Source organism: Leopardus geoffroyi, chromosome B1, assembly GCF_018350155.1.
Source record: "Leopardus geoffroyi isolate Oge1 chromosome B1, O.geoffroyi_Oge1_pat1.0, whole genome shotgun sequence".
In the NCBI taxonomy this organism is placed as follows: domain Eukaryota; kingdom Metazoa; phylum Chordata; class Mammalia; order Carnivora; family Felidae; genus Leopardus; species Leopardus geoffroyi.
In genome coordinates this window covers 184,360,888-184,382,384 of record NC_059327.1, presented here as the reverse complement: position 1 = coordinate 184,382,384, position 21,497 = coordinate 184,360,888, and the positions used below count along the sequence as shown (strand labels likewise).

Below are 21,497 nucleotides of genomic sequence, written 5' to 3'. Positions count from 1 at the left end.
ACATAAAAAAATGGAAAAGAATTTATCATATTCAGGCCTGAACTACCAGAAATGTTAAAGAAATCTTTCAAGCAGGACAGTCATAGCAGATAGAAATCAGATTCTGTACAAATTACTATGAAGAAAGAAAGGTGACATCACTACAGATTCTACTGATATATAAAGGATAACAAGCAAATATTATAAATAAGTTTCTGTTAATAATTCAACAACTTTTGAAGAAATGCACACATTTCTTGAAATTAGCAAACTACCAAAGCTTACTCAAGAAGAAACATAACCTGAATAGCCCTAATGTCTAAAGAAATCGAATTTGTAATTATAAACCTTCCCACAAAGAAAACTACAGGCTCAGATGATTTCACTCTTGAGGTCTTCCAGACGTATGAGAAGTAAATTATACCAGTTCTATATACACTCTTCCAGAAAATTGGAGAGTAGGATGTACTTCACAGTGCATTCTGTGAGGACAACATTGCCCTGTTTTAAAAGCAGGGCAAAGACATTTCAAGAAAATAAAACAATAGACCAGTATCCCTTACAAACACAGATGCAAAAAGTCTTAAATTTTCAAAATGAAAACAACAATGTGGCTTTATCTCACAAATGGAATCAATGTAATTCATTATATTAACAGAACAAAAAGGAAAATCATGTGGTCACCTCAAGAGATTTAGAAAAGCTTTTGACATTCATCCTTGATCATAATTTTCATCAAACTAGGAACAGAAGGGTATTTCCTCCTAAAAAAGTGTACCTACAAAAAAACTATGTTTAACACAATACTTAACTGTGAAAAGACTGAATGTTTTCCCTCAAGATCAGGAACAATGCAAGATTGTCTGCTTTCACCGCTTCCATTTAACATTGTACTTGAAGTTCTAGTTAGTACAATCAGTTCAGGAAAGAAAAGGACGCCATCCAGATTGGAAAGAAAGAAGTAAAACTGTCTTTATTTGCAGACATGATCATCTATATGGAAAATCCTATGGAATCTTAAAAAGCTGCTAAAACTAATAGGTGAGTTTTGTCAAGATAGTAGGATACGTGATCAACATAAAAATGAATTGTTTTTTTATGTGAACGGTGGGAAATTGAAATTTAATAAACAATACTATATATAATCACATCAAAAGTATGTAATTCTTAGGGGAAAATCTGACACGAGATGTAAAAGCACTGTGCACTTGAATCTTTAAAATATTGTTGAGAGAGCTTGAAGTCCTGAATAAATATTCTTGGGACAGAAGACTCAATATTGTTAAGATGTCACTTCTTGCCAAATTGATCTATGGATTCAACTTAATACTTGTCAAAATCCCAGTGGACTTTTTGTAACAGTTGACAAACTGTGAAATTTATATGGAAATGCAAACAACCTTAAGCTACATTCAGTAATCATGGATGGTATTGGTGTAAAGACAACCAGGTAAATCACTAGCAGAATAGTGGCCAGAGGAAGTTTTTGAGGTATATGTTCTTCATTCAAGGTGCAAAGGCAATTTAGTTAAAGGGTCTTTAAAGATTCTGGAACATTTGTATGTCCATATGCCCCTGTCATTTATATACATAGACACAAAATAACTATGATCCGTGGCTAGAACCATATGCAAAGATTAGCTTAAAATATACCTAAATGTAAAACTTCAAATTATATATATTTTAGAAGAAAATACAGGAGAATATCTTTGTGACCTTGGATTAGGCACATATTTCCTAGATATAACACCAAAGCACTAACTCTGGAAGAAAGAAATGAATAAATTTTACTTCTTCAAAATTATGAGTAAAACATTTGTATCCAGATTATGAAAATAATAAAAAGTCAATAATAAGGAAATAACCCATTTTTTAAATAGGAAAATGATTTAGACAGGTACTTCTCCAGACACTGTGGCAAATAACCACTAAAGAAATGCAAATTAAGACCACAATGAGATACCTAGTAGGAAGAACTGATACTCTTATACTCTGGTGGTATGTAAAGTAATACAACAATTTAGGAAAATAATCTGGCACTTTCTGAAAAAGTTAAGTACACTCCTACCATATGGTGCAGCCATTCCATTTTTACATATTTATCAAGAGAAATTAAAACATAATGTGAATACAAAGACTTGATCACAGGTGTTTGTAGTAGTGTCAGTTATAATAGCCAAACAGGAATAACCCAAACATCTACCAACAGGTGAGTGAATCAACAAATTGTGATATATTCTACAGAGGATTTCTATTCAGCAATAAAAGGAATAAACTGTTGATACATGCAACAACATAGATAAAATCCTATGATAATTATGCTCTGTTTTCAAAAGAAGTCAGAAAAAAATGGATACATACTGCATGATTTCATTTACACAAAATTCTAGAAAATGGAAACGAATCTATAATGGCAAAGCAGATCAGTGGTTTCCCGGGGACAGGGAGAGACAGGAGGAGGGATTAGAGACAGAAGAGAAACTTGGGAATGAGGACTATCTTTGTAATGTGGTGATGGTATATACATATACCAAAACAACCCACTGTACACTTATATTTTACTGTGTTTCAGTTAAATCTAGGGGCATATGGGTGGCTCAGTCGGTCAAGCATCCAAGCATCCGACTTTGGCTCAGATCACGATCTCACGGTCTGTGAGTTCAAGCCCTGCGTCAGACTCTGTGCTCACAGCTAGGAGCCTGGAGCCTGCTTCACATTCTGTGTCTCTCTCACTCGCTGCCCTTCCCCCACTCACACTCTGTCTCTCTCTCTCAAAAGTAAATAAACATTTAAAAAAATAAAGTTGTAAAAGATTTTATTTGCTTTTATCCTTTAAAAATACCCTAAAAGGAATTAATATATCTTCAAGGGGAGAATTCAGTTAAGGTTTATTTCTTTTTAAATCTTTTTTAAAGATGGCAAGCTTACAGATTTTTATTCTTTATTATCAAAGCTAATATAAAGCAAATTTAGCAAAACAGTTTGTATAGAACAGAAAATTGGAGTGTAAAAATCAGTGACCAATTCTATGTTAAAAATTTAATTTTAAACCCAAAATTAAAAATTAGGAAGTTTTCCCTTTTGATAGTATAGCAAATTTAGGTTTCCTCTGGTTCCTTTTAATCATATTTTCCCATTTTTCCTTTAAAGAGTTTTCTGTTAGGAAAACTTTAGTGTCTTTTATTCTATCAAAAATATTTTTTAAAGGAATTCTATATCTCTTTTATTGGGGTATGGGGAAATAGGGAGTTTAATTCAGAGAAGGTCCCTTAAAAAATAAATCTTCTAAACCTACCCTACTCTGTACCCTCATCTTCCAAATTAAGAAATATTGAAAAAAAAAAAAAAAGCCTTTTTATTTAGAGGATGATATTTTGGGTAGTGTTCAAAACAATTATACCTCCTCAAAATTTAAATTTTTGATTAAGGGTAGTTAACACTATGTACTTACTATTCAATGTTATTATAGATTCACTTTTTTTTTTCCTTTTAAATAATTGCATTCTTTCAGAAATACAAATAGAATCAATTGAGTACTAACTTACAAGGGCATCCTACTCTCCTGAAATAGTCCCTGTAATGTGGCTTATGGGTACAGCAGACTGTGGATTCAAAAATAAAACCGAATGCCCAGACCTTATATTAATATATAGAAACAGTTCTTTTATTGTGGAGGCTTCTCATTTTGTCACTTAGAGCCTGGGGCCATCAGTAAAAATATTAGTTGCAATGCAATTAGGTGTCAATCTCCAGGAATGTGTGCCTATCCCTTATGTGAGAGTATGTCTGAACTCTGGAGTTATGACCGGCAACAGCACTGTAACACATACTTTTAGAAAACATAGATATTACTCAACCTAATACCCCATTGTACTGAGAGACTTTGCCCTATTGTCAACAATCAGGTTAGAACTGGAATTTTGAATATATTTGTGTTCTGGGTAACCTTCAAAGGCATGTACTCTTAACTTTCTTCCCCTTTGTGACACTGCAGACTGGTACCCACTAATTCATGCATTTGCTTGAATTAATTTAGTACCAGGATTTCTTTTGTAAGGTTCTTCCCCCCCCCCCCCCCCCCTTTGGGCTTGCTGTAATTGTAATTGTTGGAACTATTTTATGTTATTTACTCTGAAAACCTGTTTTCTATCACTTGGACTAACACTGTTGTTCTGTTTTGGATTTTTTCTGAAGCCCTATTCTCTGTTGGTCTCACTGCCACCCCTCTGTTCTCATTGTACATGTACAAACCTCCATTACTCTCCTGGTCACCCTATAGAAAAACTCAGTATCTGAAGCTATTTCTTGGTTTGTTTTCGAGGTTGCTCCAGAGTAAGTAGTAACATTCTAAGATGATAGTTAAGATTTAACCTCTGTATCTGTTGTCTACTTCACAGGTTATATATATTTTGTCAGTATCTGTGTATTAATTTTGGGATTCCATTGCCTTTCAGTGAGCCCCTATTTTTTCTTTTTGGATCTCTTTTCTTTCTTGTCCATAGCATGCAGTTTTGAGAAGCATTTTACCAGTGCCTGCTGAGAAACTCTTAAAGCAATGTATTCTCACCTACCCTGGATTATAGCTAAAATTACTGTTTGCTATGTCCATTTATGATCCACCCTCTTCGATTTGTGACAAGAGAATCCTCCATTCTTTATTAACTTAGGTCAGATTAATGTCTCTTTTGGTTCTTTATTTGTATTCAGATGTTACTAAGTGTTTTATATTACAGAGTACATTATTCATGTTTTAACCTAATTATGGATTTTACTTTATCATAAGAACCATGGGTAGCAAACACCATATAAACTAAGTAGAACTGAGATGAATTTAGATTTATAGTAAAATAAAACTATAAAGTTGAATATACATTGAGAGTAACGTGTGATCTTTGCTCTGTATGGTTATTAGGTAGTTTATAAGTGGTAAATAATTCATATAAAAATGGTTGCAACTAATATTCACCTTAGGCCAGTCATATGTTTATAGGACATTTTGGGGGAAGAAGAAAATGAGCTGGAATAGGAAGGGTCTGCGTGGTCCTTGGGATTCGAGGAGCCAAGTTTGGATCAACCAGGCCTAGATATGTAAGAACCGAGGTGATGACTTAACCTTTGAATGTCAGCACTCCCTACTGTTACATGTTCTCAAAATCCTCAAGTCTCCGATTTTTCTCTACACGGGTAAAGCCTTAAAGAAGTAGTGAAATGGTTTATTTCCAAAATAAACTTCATAGAATACAGAAGTGATGATGACCCAATCCTTACAATATGGTGGCCTTTGTCTATTTGGGAGGGGGAACCATGAGATCATGACCTCAGCGGAAATCCTGAGTCTGACGCTTAACCAACTGAGCCACCTAGATGCCCCATCAAATAATTTTTACATTCTAAGGAATCGTTAAATGAAATTAACAAAGAATATACTTCAGACTTGTTAGAATAGTAACTATTCCAAGAAACTGGGATTTAACTTTGTCATTCTTTTTCAGAATTCACTAATACAAAGTAGTAATTCTAGTAAGATTCTTACGATACCTACATTATGCTTTCCAATGCTAAAATTTCCCTTATTCTTTTAAAAAAGACAATGGATGATTTTGCCATCTTGTTGGAATACTTTTGGCTTTTCTCTAACCCAGTGGTTTTCAACCCAGGTGACTTTGTCCTTCAACTCCCTTCACATTTACCATTATCTAGAGACGGTGTTGGTTGTCATAGTTTGAGGAAGGGTGCTACGGGCTTCAAATACGTAGATAGAAGTGTTGCTGAACACCCTACAGTGCACAGGATAGTCCCTCACAGCAAAGGATTATTTTGCCCAGGATGTCAATAGTACTGAAATTGAAACCCCATTCTGTTGGTGAAACCCTGCTCTGTCTGGATGAAAGGCACATGGGCTGCATTCTGTGGGCTTTATTATTTAATTGTGTTTCTTCAGAATATATCTTTGATTGTTGGTTATGGCTACTTAAGATGCTGGAGGAAATGATCAGGCTTTAATTACCGGAGAACATAATTTTTAATGTGTTCGATGTTCTATTAAGAAAGCAGGTTTTGTTTTTTCCTTTTTGAAAGAAGCTATATGGCCAATTAGTTATAAGGCAACTATTATTGATTATCTTAAGGTTCTAGTTGCTGTTTTAAGAAAGGAAAGGATGAAAACTGGAGCTGTCATCTGCAATCACCATAAACAGCTTGAGATCTGAAATCTTTTGTCATAATCATAATTGTACACAGCTACTTCCAACATAGGCAACTAGCATGATGACCAGTGCCCAGGATGTAATAGGCTCTCAATAAATCCTGAATGGGAAGATGGGTAAATGTGCAGCTTACCTGTTGTGCCAAGTCAGGTGATACGCCTGAACGTTTACCTCTAGTCCCTTTTCAAGTTTGCTCTATAGCTCCAGTGGAAGTGGTGCCATGCCTTGCCCTCCTGCCCCTCTCCTTTCTAAGAAAATAATAATAATAATAATAATAGCAACAACAATAATAATGGGAAGAGTTTACGGACATTTTGTAGATGTCCTTTTGTGGGGCTAACTTTAAACGTGTATCTACACATATGTTTTATGGGTGAGAAAACTCAGGCTTGGTGACAAGAGTTAACATTCAGACCTGTGTGTGTGTGTGTGTGTGTGTGTGTGTGTGTCACAGCAAAGAGATTGCAAAGTATCTGATAGTATAATTTTGTCCTTGAGAGTTGCACTACCTAAGTTTGAATCCTGGGTATTTATCATCTTGCGAAAGTTATTTAACCTCTCCCCCATTTCTAAAATATGCCTACTAGTATGTCTCAGAAACTTTGTAGTCTGGGAAGACAAAAAAAAAGACGTGGAATCTGACAAACATATGAAGTAACTGCTGACTGATACAATAGAGATATTATAATGATATAATGGTTAATGATATAATGCTTGTCATTGTATAGCTTGTCACTATAAATGCAAATATAATGTGTTAGGAGTAAGTATACTTAAAATTGCTACTTAAAATTTTTCTTTTCAAGTATATATCACTTTTTCAAGTTCAATACTAAGAACTGGACTTCTCCGCTAGCTTTGTCAAGATACTGACTGGCCTTCTGACTTTGTTCTTGGTTTCTTACGTACCCTGAACTCTATGATCAGGCATCTGACTTAGCAACCACTCAGAAACCTTATTGTTATCCTTTCCAGACTGTACCCCTTATCCATTACCCAGCAGTTTTGAGATTATGCTTTCTGTATTCCCACCCTTGAAATGCTAGTAGGATTTGGCACGATCACTTATGGATTCCACAATTAGCTATTCCTTTGATACTGATCTTTGGTCATTTTATTGTCCATTCCTTTGAAGGTGTTGCCAATATTTATGGCTTCTTTCTTACCCATTAGACATTACAGTGGCTTCTCATTTTACAAATAATTTATAAGCCTTTCTGTTACCTGGCATTTGTTAGACTTCTTGCTAAAATTAAAATGACCTTGACCTCTGCAGCATCTCACCCTTTGATAGTTACCTCTTCAAGGTTGTCTCCTTCAATAGCATCTAATGCACAGCCTTAGCTCTCTCTTACTGGTTCTTCTCCATTTCCTTTTATACATTTTCTCCTTGACTCTCCTGTCACTATGCTTTCTTTCCGAGATTGCATTCACTGCTGTGGTTTTGTGTGTGAACTACACACCAGCAAACCCTATTTTTGCCCCCCAGGCCCCTTTCCAGAACTACAGATGAGTATTTCCAACAGCCTTTTGAATACTTAGAGCTTGGAGGTCCGGGATGCTTCAGAATTCACATTTGTCAAACAGAGTCTGTTAATATACACTTACTTCTCCCAAAACAAAAGATCTAAAAAATTATCAAGTCTTTTCCACCTCCCCTCCTACTATCTTGTTACTTCTTTTTTAATATGTCAACCTTTTTTCAAGTTTTGTCTCAATACTTTCTAATCCTTTCCCTATCCCACCACAAAAAATTAACTGAAACGGAAAAATAATTGTACGTTTAAAAAAACCCTTAAGATCTCCCATTGCCTTTTGTCTAGATTGAAAATCCAGATTCTATAGCACAGTGTTTTAAGAGATGGATTTTATTTTTTATTTTGTTACATTTAAATTTTTTATCCAGGTCTCTTAAAAAATTTTTAATACTTGCTACCGCTTTTATCATCATCTAGCATAGAATAATATTTGAATTAACTTAAGCTTTCATACTTTGTATATACATTTACAAATGTCAGATTTTCAAGGCGTTTGACAAGCCTCTCACAGTTTTACTCTACCCAGTTTATCAGCTTTATTCCCTTCAGTGGCTCACTTCAGACTCAAAGAATTGTTTCAGTTCCTGGCTGCCGTTAACTGCAACACATTGGGCAAGACATTCAAAGTGGTAGTAACAATACTTTTACCTTTTCGAATTGTGAGGATTAAATGAAACAGTGCATATAAAGAGATTGGTTCAGGGCCTGGCACGTAGTAATCAAGAAATATTAGCTGCTGTTTTGTTATTGTGTCTGCCTGATTCCTCAGCCTGAATCTCAGTGTACCCAGATGTGCCGGATCTTTTTTGTCTTTGTGCATACTTCTCCAGACTCTGGAATGCCCTGTTCTTTCCTCCTTCCACTTCCTGTGTCTACCCCTCTTCCTTTGGAATTTAACTCTTCTAAGAAATTTTTCCTAGCATGTACAGTTAACCCTTGAACAACAACATGGATTTGAACTGCATGGATCCACTTATATGCAGATTTTTTTTTGATAAATGCAGTTTAGTACTGTAAATGGATTCTCCTTATATGATTTTTCTTAACATTTCCTTTAACTTACTGTATTAGAAGAATACAGTGTATAATACATATGACATACAGAATATATGTTAATCAATTATGGTTATCAGGCTTCTGGTCAACAGTCAGCTATTGGTGGGGGGGGCAGTCAAAAATTATATGCAGATTTGTGACTGTGCAGGGTGCTGGCACCCAACCCCCACGTTGTTCAAGAGTTTATAGTTCTTTATCACCCCTAACTTTACATAAACATTCCTTTAGTGGTACTTTTGTTCATACCTCTGAGTCGTGTATTTTATTACAATTTGTTTTCCAAAGTCTTGTCTTCACTCGACTTCAGTGAAGTCCCTGGTGAAGTCCCTTCAGTGATAGGGATTAATTCTCAAGCTATTGGATCCCAGTGTTAGCTGCCCTGCCTTGCATCCAACAGGTTTTCAGTCAGTAACCACAAATGCTGCCATCTGGATTATCTCATTTAATACCCACAACTGCTCTGTGTTAGGTCTGCATTATTATCTGACTGGGTGAGGTTAAATGTTTGCCCCAAGCCACTTACTTTCTAAGTGCTACAAGTTCTAGGGGTGCCTGGGTGGCTCAGTCAGTCAGGCATCCGACTTGGGCTCAGGTCATGAGCTCACAGCTTGCGTAGTCTTTATGTAAGGCTGTTTTTTTAAGAACATGTAATAATGACCTAATGTGAAAAAGTTATGGCTTTGTATTCATTGGAAGATACTGATTCTAATAGCTGGGGGAGTGGCGCTGGTGGTGGTGGGTAATTAGATTGTTAAGTACAAAAGTGTTGCATACCATTAATTTTACAAACAATTAAAAGGTAAATCAGGAGTGTGTATAATGATTCTAACTAGAATCATTGTATAGAAGTTGTAATTGTGATTTGAGTTACAGCATAAATTCCAAGGCAACAGTTTCTTCTTTTAAAGAATAAAATACAGAGTTATATAATATTTAAATTTAATTCTTGGGTTGGTTTTGCTTTTTTGTTTTCATTTTTAGAAAATAAAAATACTTTTAATTATTTTTTTTATCATACAGCATAGTAATATTCTAAATTTCACCCCCGTAATAGTAATATTTATATTTTACTTTAGGGAAGCTATGCGAAATTACTTAAAGGAGCGAGGGGATCAAACAGTACTTATTCTTCATGCAAAAGTTGCACAGAAGTCATACGGAAATGAAAAAAGGTAAGGTTCTTGTTTTTCTGGCGGGTGGTTAATTGTAGCTATTACATGGATTTGCAAATGATGTATTAGTATACAGGTTAGAGGTGGTTTCTTTTATTGGGTTAATTTGTAAGTACAAAATAAAAAATAGGGGATTTGCCCCTACTGAAGGGGAGAAACAAAGTGAACTGTGGCATATTTAATAAAGATCATCTGGCTAAATCCCTGATGTCATAAAATAAAAGAATCCATAATTTCAGGCGGGGGGGCTACATGATGTTCCCTAAGTATTTCTGTGGTGCATTAGCTTGTTCAAAAAATAGCTTTCCTTTTGGTGGAAAATGCAGTTTTATAAACATGTGACCCCCAGAGAACTATTTTGAAAAGAGGAAGGCTAACCAAACCCTGAATTGAACCATGGAGTGATTATAAAGAAAAGAGCTCCCAATGCTCTCCACCTTGACCCTGTGTCTATTTAGATTAAGAAAAAATAGTAAAATTGAGTTGGCAAGTTTGTACTCAGCATGTGGGCACTACAGAAATAACCTAGTGATCAGGTTAGCGGAATTAAATTATAACAAAAATGATCTTCATATTTAGCATCTGTTGCAGTATCTTATAAATTTCGGCATCTTGGGTGTAGAATTACGGACTTTTGTTGCTTTTCATCTGGTTGCTGGAGTTTTCTTGTCTTCGGGATTTTTTTGGATTGGCAAGAAAGGCACCAAATTGGTGTGAGAGAAGGAATGAAAAGTTAGGTTTGGACGTTAGGTTGAAGGGGATGACTGATATTTTAGAGTGTGTGAGGTAAAGGAAACCTTAGCATATGCATCAGAGAAGGGAATTATTAAAGTCCTCTAAATCTGAGCCAAGACGAAGGTGAAGCTATTTAACTGATAACTTTATCCTCAAATAGGATGAACAAATGCAAGTAATATTTAGGACTCATACTGCCAAAGTGTTCTTTTTTTATCGTTATTCAGATTTTCTACATTTCCGATTATTTTATCTTAATTGACTAATAAAATGTAATCATCTGATTTAGAATTAAATATGGGAAGAAGTTGGTATCTTCAGTTTGGGACATAGAAACCAAGTCAGTATAGTGGAACCCTCTTTTTTTAATGAAGTTGATACAAGTGAAATTGAGTGTATGTGCAGAGCATCGTCTGTTTTTTTGTTTTTGTTTTTGTTTTCCTAAGCAAAACAGAGCAAGTTAACACCCTCCATGCTTGTAAGTCAAAAGAAGGCCAGGCTTGCACCTCATCGTGAATCTGAAGAGGAAACACTTTCCCTTTATTCAGCTCCAATTATGAACAAGAGTATAACTGCCTTACAGATATTTTAAAATTTTAATCCTCAGAATAATCTTGTTAATCAGTACGCTATACTCCCCATTCTGTGAGTGAGAAAACTAAAGATCAGAGACTTTAGATATGCCCAGGTTCATCTTAGTTTAGGAATTGATGGAGCCAGGATTGGAACCCTGGAACTATAACTCCCAAATTTCGTATCCTCTCCATCACCCTAATGTTCATAGCTTTCCATTTTGTGTTTGAGTGTTGCTCGCACGCACAGTAGGGCTTAAGATAGATGGAGGAGGTAAAGATGCCTATAGGACGTCAACTGTGAACTTTGCCTAGGATTGCCCCTTCACCATTAGCGAAGCTGGGCTGGATCTGATGGAAGTAGGAATAGACGTGTTTATTGCAGCGATGCTGTTCTCTCTCTGGATTTTTGAAGGTGCATTTTGGTACAACTGGATTCATTCATTAATTCATTTATTCTTTTTTTTTTTCCAACGTTTATTTATTTTTGGGACAGAGAGAGACGGAGCATGAACGGGGGAGGGGCAGAGAGAGAGGGAGACACAGAATCAGAAACAGGCTCCAGGCTCTGAGCCATCAGCCCAGACAGAGCCTGACGCGGGGCTCGAACTCCCGGACCGCAAGATCGTGACCTGGCTGAAGTCGGACGCTTAACCGACTGCGCCACCCAGGCGCCCCTATTCATTTATTCTTTATTTTGGTTAGGAAATTAGGTGCCATGTACTTTGCAAAAGGATCTTTAAAGTCACTGTGTCTTTTAAGACCAGATAACTGCGGCCATGAGGGGAAAGCAGAAAGGAGTCCAAATAAGGTTCCTGTTTGTTAGTCACTATCAAAAATAAGTGAATACAAAATGATAGTGGCTTCTCAGGTTGGTGATTTAAAGGTTACCCTGTGTGTGGTTGCCTTCATCTTCAGCTCTTCTCTGTTTGGGTATGGCCTGGCCAGGCTAAAACACCAGGTAAAGGAAAGCCTCAAGAATCTAAGCTTCTAGCCTCCAAAGAATGAAGAAGAAAAAATGACGAAAAAGCCTGAGTCCTGTATTTTTCTTTCCTGTATTTTTTACATACTTGTTACATTTTCAGAGTAGACATGTATTAGTACTAGCTTTACAACAAAGGTGGAAACCTATTAAAATTACTTGATTTTTAAAAAGGATTATTAGTAGTAAGGGACTGCTCGTGTAGTGCAGCCTCCTAGATGACTGGCAAGCCAGTCTGGCCCCTTATGCATTGGTGGAAAGTAGAGTGGAAAGGGTAAAAGATCTGTCTTCTTTCTTGTTGATACAGATTCAGGCCTTTCTGAGAAGCTGCCAAGGCCTAAGGCGTGAGGTCACCTGGGGACATGACCACAGTCTTCTTGGCACTTAAATAACTATAGCAAATGATGCTAGAAATATTTGGTCAGGAAAATTTATCCTAAAATTTTGAGTTGTTCTTGGTATTAGAACTTTGTACCTAATAACTTTTTTTTTTTTTTTTTTTGGACATCTGGTATCCCACTGATGTTAATGATTAGTTTTACTTTTTCATTAAAGAAGATTATTCCAGGTTGAAAAATAAGCTCTTAAAAGGATTGTTTTGTTTAGAGGAAAATTTTCGTTAAAGATAGGGAAATTACTTTTGACGTGTTAGTATTCCTTCAACTTCGTGTCAAGGGAAGTCATTAAACAGTACTGAAGGTGATAATGATGTTGTTAAGACAACAGTAAAGCCATTTAGACAATTAGATGATGCTTCTGAAGTCATACTGAGAATGTGTGTTAATAGAGGTAACTGAGGTGTGCAAAAAGTTTCTATTTGGTGCTTTTGGATTGGATAATCCTCAAAGGATCATGATTCTGCAAAGGTAGTCAGATAATGTAAATGACGCGTTTGGATTTGGTCTAACCTAACCTATTTTATATATTGGGCTGAATAAAAAGTCTTCTTTGAATCTGTAAGGTATTTTCCAGACCTCATTTCAGGGTTTGAGGAAAAAGTTGTTGAATCATCCTCTGAAAATAAAGACTAATTGTTTGAACTAGGAAATGAGTAAAATTGTAAATGTGTGTATATTGCCACCAAGTGGCAGAAAAAAAGCATTGTTTGTCATAGTTGCTAGATATAGCCATGGGAAATATTAGAAAATAAAGGCACATTGTTTCATTGCATATTCTTTTACGGCAGCTGTTAAACTGTGAGCTGGCCACTTGTTGGTCAGACTTTTCACTGAGTATTTGGTACATATTGGCCAACTGTCCAAATTTAAAAATCACTGATTGCACATGGCATTATAAGGTGTATTTTAATTTTTCTTCTGCTAATTAGGTAGCCTTTTTTAAATCCTCACTCCCTTTAATTTCCTTTTTTTTAATCTGCTCTTTTTTGTATGTATGCTTATCTTCTATTTGATTATGCTGCTACTGAAGTCTGTGGAAATGCAAACCTGATTCATTAACTATTTCTTAGGGAGTGCCAGTATTGGGATATTTAAGATACGATTTAATCAGCACATTGTATAGAAATAGTCTCAATGGTTAGATTGTATGGGATTTGCTGTTTTCTTGCATCACAACTTCTTTGAAGTGTTGTAGAGTTGACTAAAAAACAAGGCTAGTTCTGAGGCATTTGTGAAGATTCGTCTTCATTTTTCTTATTACATGATTTGGAAAGCACTTTCAGTATAGAGTCTTGGTCCGTGTTTTTAAGTGATAAAGAATTGCTTGCCAACCTAATTTTATACCTTGTTTCATGCCATTTTATCCCAGTACTCTTGAGAAAACAAGCACTACCCAATCTTGTACAGTTTTAGTCTTCTTTATAGTTTTTCAGATGTGAAATAAAAGTGTCTTTTATGAAAACTTGTTGAAATTTGACTCCCACATCTGGTATACTCCACTAGAGCATGGCTCTTTGAATTTTATAGCTAGTATACCAGCTTATTAAGGAATCTTAATACCAGTGTTCAATAAAAAACACTCATGGGAGACAAGTGTCCAAAACTGATGCCTTCTCAACCTCCCAGTAGTATGCCAGCTAGGTATTTGAGTCTGTGCCACGGTAAGCATTGGGTGGCTCCCAGCATTAGAGGCCAGAAAGATCCTTGGGGTAGACTTGAATTGAGCCAACTCCAGAACTAGCCCGGCTAATCCAGGCATCCCTCCAAACTTGGAGTGACCTGGAGCTGAGCCCACTACCTCGGCTGTGACCTCTGTGTCCATGGTCACAGTGAGAGTATGCCGGCATGAAAGCTGCTCTGCTTCCTTTTTACTGGTTTAAATAAATCTGAAAAGCCTCCAGGGCTTCCCTCCTTACTCAGCTTGACCCCTAGGTCCTGCTTGGTCCACTTCCCTATTATCTAGGCTTCATCTGTTCTCAACTCCAGCCACACTGGAGTGGTCTGTGTTTGTTTTGACACAGACCATTTTGGTCCTTCCTACTTGCTTTTCCCTCAGCCACCCATGGCTTTAGGTTGTGACTCAACATCACCTTTTAAAGGAAGCTTTCTCTGGCCACCCTGGTCTTATATAAGCCATCTTACTCATTTATGAGTAAAATGTTTTCTAAACTTTATGAGTAAAGTGTTTTTTTTGTTTTTTTGTTTTGTTTCTTTTTTTTAAAATTAGCTGTCTCTCCTATTAGAGTTCGTGAATTCCATCAGGACAGGAATATTTGCCTTTTTTTTTTTTTTTTTTTTTAACTACTATATTCCTAATGTCTGCGACACTACACTAGGGGTTCAGACTAGGGGTATAATAATTTAATGAATTGATGAATATTAAATACACCTAGCTCACTTCTTATAAATTAATTAAAGTAGTTTTTAGAATTGAGCAAAAAGTAGGTGTTATACAAGTTTGATTCAATTCAGTAAATATTGTAGTTGGATGCTGGGGGCTGGGGGGGGAAGCAAACAAGAAGTAGATACTAACTACCTTTAGGAAGAGCTGAGGCCAAATCCAGCCTGGTGTTGTCACTGTGTCACATACATATGCACAAATAGGTATGTGGGCACGTTTTTTTTTTTTAAGTCTGCTCATTGTTGGCCTCCAAGGTGTTAAAAACATAAATATTTGCTAACTTTGAAAGTTAGAAATCCCATATAAAGTTTGGCTTCAAACGTTTGTGGAACAATTGGAGGATGTAACCAACACTAGGCCCACATGGCCGTAGTTCAGCAAAGTGATCGAGTGGGTGAGTAGCCACAGGCTCGCTGTTCTCTGTTGTGCCATATCATCGGAGTCACAAACCAGTGGCTGATTGTCATTGCATTTAAGCCCTTCTTTCTCTTACCGTGGGCTTACAAGAGTTAAGAAGAATGCTCCTTTACTCATAACTGTATAAAAAGCAAGAATTACCATGAGGGCTGTGTGTTTCAAGAAAGAAGAGGGAACCTACTTCTTTGAATAATTAAAGGATATTCTTCCTTATTTATTGTGCACCTGGTTCACCCACTAAATTACTTACCTGGTGACTCTTTGAGTTTACTTAGCTACTATTTGTGGTAGATATTTGAGTTTTCAGGCCCCTTGATGAGACATGGTGTCACTATTGAGCAAAAGCAAATTACCCTGTATACAAGGACTGGATTGATGGTCTGAATTATAAAATGTGGGGCTTGAACTAGGCTTTGAAACTGATATTTTTTAATTGTCAAGGAAAAGATAGCAGTTGGCGCTTGCAGTACACGGGTTTGATCTGCATGAGTCTACTTATGTTCAGATTTTTTTTCAGTTAATACAGTATAGTATTATAAATGTATTTTTTCTTCCTTATGGTTTTCTTAGCAATATTTTCTTTAGCTTACTGTCTTGTAAGAATATAGTATGTAGTACACATAACATACAAAATACGTGTTGACTGTTTATGTTAACGATAAGGCTTTCTGGTCAACAATAGGCTATTAGTTAAGTTTGGGAGAGTCAAATTGAGACATGGAGTTTTGACTGCACAGGGATTTGGCACCCTTCGCCCCCACGTTGTTCAAGGGTCAACTGTATAAGGAAGTTATTCTAGGTGGGGAGAATTTTTGAGGGCAGGTTTTTGGCAACTAGCAAGACAAATCTGTTGGTGATCTGTGAGTTGAAAGGGTGCAGTGGATTGTTCTCTCAGACATCCACTTGTCCGGGGTGTCATATACATAAAACACAGAAATCCGCTTACCCATTTGCTTTTAATTCTTCTACTTTTGTTAATATTTTGAAAGTTCCTCCTTTGGATATTGCTCTAATTCTATTTTCCAGGTTAATTACCAAATAAATTCAGTGTAATAGCCATAGCAATAATGTCATTAATTAGTATATCATTTTGAGTAGATCTTAATAACTGCAGATTCTACGATGGCATATTATTTTTTGTAACCTGTTAGACATCGTTGGATTTACTGAACTCCAGTAGTTCAGAACTCTGAGCTGTGTGAAAATTTAAAGGGAGACTCCATCCTCTAAAAAGTATCTGTCTAATCTTGGAGTGCCTGGATGGCTCAGTTGGTTGAACGTCCAACTTTGGCTCAGGTCATGATCTCACGGTTCATGAGTTCAAGCTCTGTGTTGGGCTCGGTGCTGACAGCTCAGAGCCTGCAGCCTGCTTCGGATTCTGTGTCTCCCTCTCTCTGTCTCTGCCCCTCCACCCCCCCCCCCCTCTCTCAAAAATAAATGAACATTAAAAAACTAATAAAAATAAAAAGTATCTAATCTTATTGAATGCATAATTCCAGTATAGATGAATCTTCCCCAAACAAATGTAGTCTTTGTGGAAGCCTTGATTTCTGTGCTATGAACATGATTAATTGGCATGACAAAAGGCTTGACTTAGTATAGTTCAGTATAATTTTATATTCATATGTTCAAAGAAAGGTAATGCTTTCTTGAATCTAATTGCATTGTTTGGTTTTGTATTTGTGTGTGTGTGTGTGTGTGTTTCTACCATTGTTTAGGTTTTTTTGCCCTCCTCCTTGTGTGTATCTTATGGGCAGTGGATGGAAGAAAAAAAAAGAACAAATGGAACGTGATGGTTGTTCTGAACAAGAGTCTCAACCATGTGCATTTATTGGAATAGGAAATAGTGACCAAGAAATGCAGCAGCTGAACTTGGAAGGAAAGGTAAATTAAACTCTGTTGGTTCTCCTAAAAGGGCACCCTGGTACCCTATTAGCATGCAGTTTCCTTATTTATTTTTGTGGTGATGATTTTTTTTTCTTTTATGGCTTTTGGTAGCAATTTTCTGAACACACCCTCCCTGGTCCATCCCTCAGGGAGAAACTTCTTAAATAGTTGCAGTCTAGTCACAAGCTGTTGACATCTAAAGGTGGCTTGTTAACAGTTTTAACAGTCTGAATCAGATTGCCATTGGAAGCCAGTAATAAACTTAAGAGGCTAATCCCTCATGTGTCTGACAGGGGGGCATGATACTCAAGTAACAGTGACCGCGTATAGCTCAGTAATGTTTTACGCTGTCTCTTAATCTTAGTCTTAATCTTAATCTTAGTCTTACGCTAGAAACAAAGTGACACAGATAAATTCTTAGAACGATTTACCTGGGTTATAAAGATCTTAAATGTTTTACGTAGCTTCTCTGTGAAGCAAAACTATGCTATAGACAAAAACAGCCACAATTGGCTTCACTCAAACTTTTAGGGATTTTCTGTGATTAATTTGCTAGGGAATGAAATTAAAGTATTAGCTTTGCTAATTGTGTTTTATGAAATTATGAAGCAATCATTTCATTTTATACCTTTAGTATTCAAAAATAGTTCTTAATGACTTACCATTTAACTATTATTTTATTTTCCCTTGATATTAAAATCTGGAAAATGGTTAGTTCTCAACAACCACGTGAATATCCTTTAAAATAGCGTATGAAAAGCTGTTTCCTCATTCAGTAAATCTTCACTGAATATCTTCGTGTTTGCTGTGTTGTAGCTGGCAGTACAGAGGGGGGCTGCAGAGTGACATTGAAGGTGATGAGCTAGGAGATTTGTACATTTCGATTCAGTTTTAGCCATTTTATAGCTAATACGGAGCATGAGCACTAAGAAGCCTTAATGTCAACCTTCTTCAGATATTTTTATGAATGACATTTGTATCCTTAAAATGTTTATTGGTAAGACTTATCAACTATGTATTTTTAATTAAGTTTGCAATAAAACTTATTATAATAAAAGTGGTTTCATCTTAAAAGAAAATACAGCAGCAAGAAATATTTCTAAATTATGACCCTACAACTGGAGTAAAGGATGTATTTAAGTGATAGGGTGATCTGATGGGCCTTAGCTGTGTCTCCTCTATTTTCCTGTTACGTAGAAAGTCTCAGAGTTACAGGTCTCCAAGGTATACATTTAGATACTTGGTACTATGAAATGAATACTTAAATAGGTAGTAAGAAGCCAGGGATTGTAGGTACCAGGGTATATAATTGTTAACTGAATTTCTTTGCCTACTTTAACCAATTCCAGCTTCCAGCATTTTAAGGGAAGTAATACCAAACAAACAGCATCCTCACTTGCCTGTATCAGCATCGTGGCTTAGTATACCTTTCTTCAACTTATACCATTATATTCTTTCCCTAAGCCCTAAAGATTCACAGAAGAAGAAAAGAACAAGAACACCTGAAAGCTTGAGCATTAACTAGTATTTAAAACATCTAATGGGTTATATTTAAAACATATAATGTCTGTAAGCCAAAGCTATTAATATTAGTTTTCATGAAAAATGCTATCAGAGAAGTCTTACTTTATATAAAGGAAGACTTGTCGGGAGTCAGCAGAAGGCATTCCAGGTGGAACAGGAACATCATATGTGCTTGGAGCCTAAAGGCGTGCGTAATATATTTGAGCCTAGGAAGGCAAAGATGTCCTGAGTAGTGACATGCTGAGCCTCAGAAAAGGGACCCTTTGCTCCCACCTGTCTCTCTTAACCTCCATTCACTTAAGGTAACACTGTTTTCTTTTAGCAGCCTCCTCATTGAATGGTACAATTTAGTCATTATCGGAAAAGAAAGTCTTTTTATTTTGCACTATTGGGTACTTATACTTAATATTCATTACAATAAAGTTCTAATTTATGTGGCACTGCATATGGTCATGACATTTGACTCTATGTTGATAATATTTTGGATCTGAGATTTCACTTAATGATGTTTTTATTTGTTAAATACTCATTTTTCCTCAATTTTACATCTTACATAGTTGGAACTAGGTAAGCTGTACAACATGAATTGATTCCCTACTTAGCCCACTTGTGTTTTTCTTACACTTAAAAGTTATATCCCCTACACCTCACTTGCTAGCACTGTTTCATTTCTATAATTCAGATTCTGTGCGGACATTTCTACAGTACTTTTGCAGTGTTGTATTTGGTATTGCTTTCTCATTTGGGGGCACATGTTTTTACTATGGCCTGAAGATCTTCAAGTTCTTAAGTTGTTCATTATTGATAGAAAGGTTTATTATATGCCATCTTCTATTCTAGAATTTTGTTAGCTAATCTAGCGTTTTGCTATGACCAATGTAACTTTAAATTTTATTTATTTTCTATTTTCTTAAAGCAATAGTACTTTTTCTGAGTGGTGACTTTTTCCTTTTTTTTTTTTTTACATTTATTCATTTTTGAGAGACAGAGACAGAGCGCGAGTGGGGAAGGAACAGAGAGAGAGGGAGACACAGAATCAGAAGCAGGCTCCAGGCTCTGAGCTATCAACATAGAACCCGATACGGGGCTTGAACCCATGAACCACAAGATCATGACCCGAGTATGAAGTTGGATGCTCAACCGACTGAGCCACCTAGGCGTGCCCCCCCCCCGCCTTTTTTTTTTAAATGGAATTTGAGTTTGTAGTCAGTGGTCTTAAAGTTTTTAAAAAAATAATAATTCTAATACAGTTATCCCAGGGGCATCTGGGTGGCTCAGTTGCTTAAATGTCTGACTCCACCTCAGCTCAGCTTGATCTCAGGGTCGTGAGTTCAAGCCCCATGTTGGGCTCCGTGCTGGGTGTGAAGACTACTTTAAAAAAAAAAAAAAAGTTGTCCTAGCCATGATTATTTTCTTGTGGATTCAGACTACTCACTTTTATAAAAATAGGGGTACATTTTCCTTTTTTTTCCAGAGATATGTGTGTTTGCTTTTTCCAGACAAAAACTTTGTGTGAAAGGCTTTTGCCTATGAGAATTTGTCTTTTAGATACACATTTCGTTTTGTTCCTTGTAACCGTCTGCGTTAGTATATCGATACCCATTTTCCTAGACTTTATGGTGCAGAACAGTTCCATCAGTTTAGGCTTAATTTGACCTTCAGTGCTTTTTGATGTATGGAAGACCTGTCACTCCCGCCATAGCATCTCTGAGCTTGGAGATCCTTGGGTAGAAGGAGTTGTGTGAGTACGAAGAACTGTTGTTTTTATTTTTCTTATTACTGTTATTAGCTTTATCTTAATTTTATCTTCTGTCGAACAAAGCTTCTCAAAGCTTTTACCACATTTTTGAATTTGTGAAGACCTAATGAAGTGTAAAATACTCACAGTGGCACCTACGTCGTCTTACATAACTTTGCTATGAGAAATGAAATAAACCCTGGCATTATTTTTGTTGTGCTAAAATTACACGTGATTAAAATTTAAAAAGTTAAAAACTTAGAGTACATTAGCTGTTTCCTAAATGAGTGGCATTTTTCCTGATTTTTAAAAGAAACACACAACAGAGGTAGTCAAGGAAACTTGTGTAGCCTAATTACAAGGTAGAGAATTGATCTTCTAAAAAATATAATTTAGATATTTTAAATACTTAAGCTGTGTTTGAGCATTATTTACCCAATCTGGAAAAGGAGATCAATAATTTAGGGGCACCTGGGTGGCTCCGTCGGTTAAGTGTCCGACTTCGGCTCGGGTCATGATCTCGCGGTCCGTGGGTTCGAGCCTTGCGTCGGGCTCCGTGCTGACAGCTCAGAGCCTGAAGCCTGCTTTGGATTTTGTGTCTCCCTCTCTTTCTGCCCCTCCCCTGCTCACACTCTGTCTTTCTCTCTCTCAAAAATAAATGAACATATAAAAAAAATAATATAGTTCCTTCCCTAATTCATAGGGATCAGGGGAATAGGAATGATAATAGACTTGTCATATATATTTGAGATAGTTGCTGCTACTTTGTGAGTGCTGTAACTCTTGAATGCTATCTTTTCAGGTACCAGAATTTATTTTCTGGTAGACTGGCATTTTACCTTGCTATGTTTATCTTCTCTATTACCTTTCAATCCAGTTGCATATTTTTTTT

The 21,497-nt window shown here is 36.3% G+C and overlaps 1 protein-coding gene across 13 annotated transcripts in view; it reads left to right on the top strand.

The window, feature by feature from the left end:
* The window catches only part of RBPJ (recombination signal binding protein for immunoglobulin kappa J region), a 220,675-nt gene that overhangs the window by 184,261 nt on the left and 14,917 nt on the right, over window positions 1-21,497 (top strand). For 12 of the 13 annotated variants that reach the window (XM_045474326.1, XM_045474331.1, XM_045474325.1 and 9 more), the window contains 2 exons: window positions 9,856-9,951; window positions 17,175-17,340. In XM_045474326.1, coding sequence (XP_045330282.1) covers window positions 9,856-9,951; window positions 17,175-17,340 — 262 coding nt within the window. Of the gene's footprint in view, window positions 1-962; window positions 1,021-9,855; window positions 9,952-17,174; window positions 17,341-21,497 lie in introns of all 13 variants that reach the window. The other variant, XM_045474335.1, reaches the window with a different exon arrangement.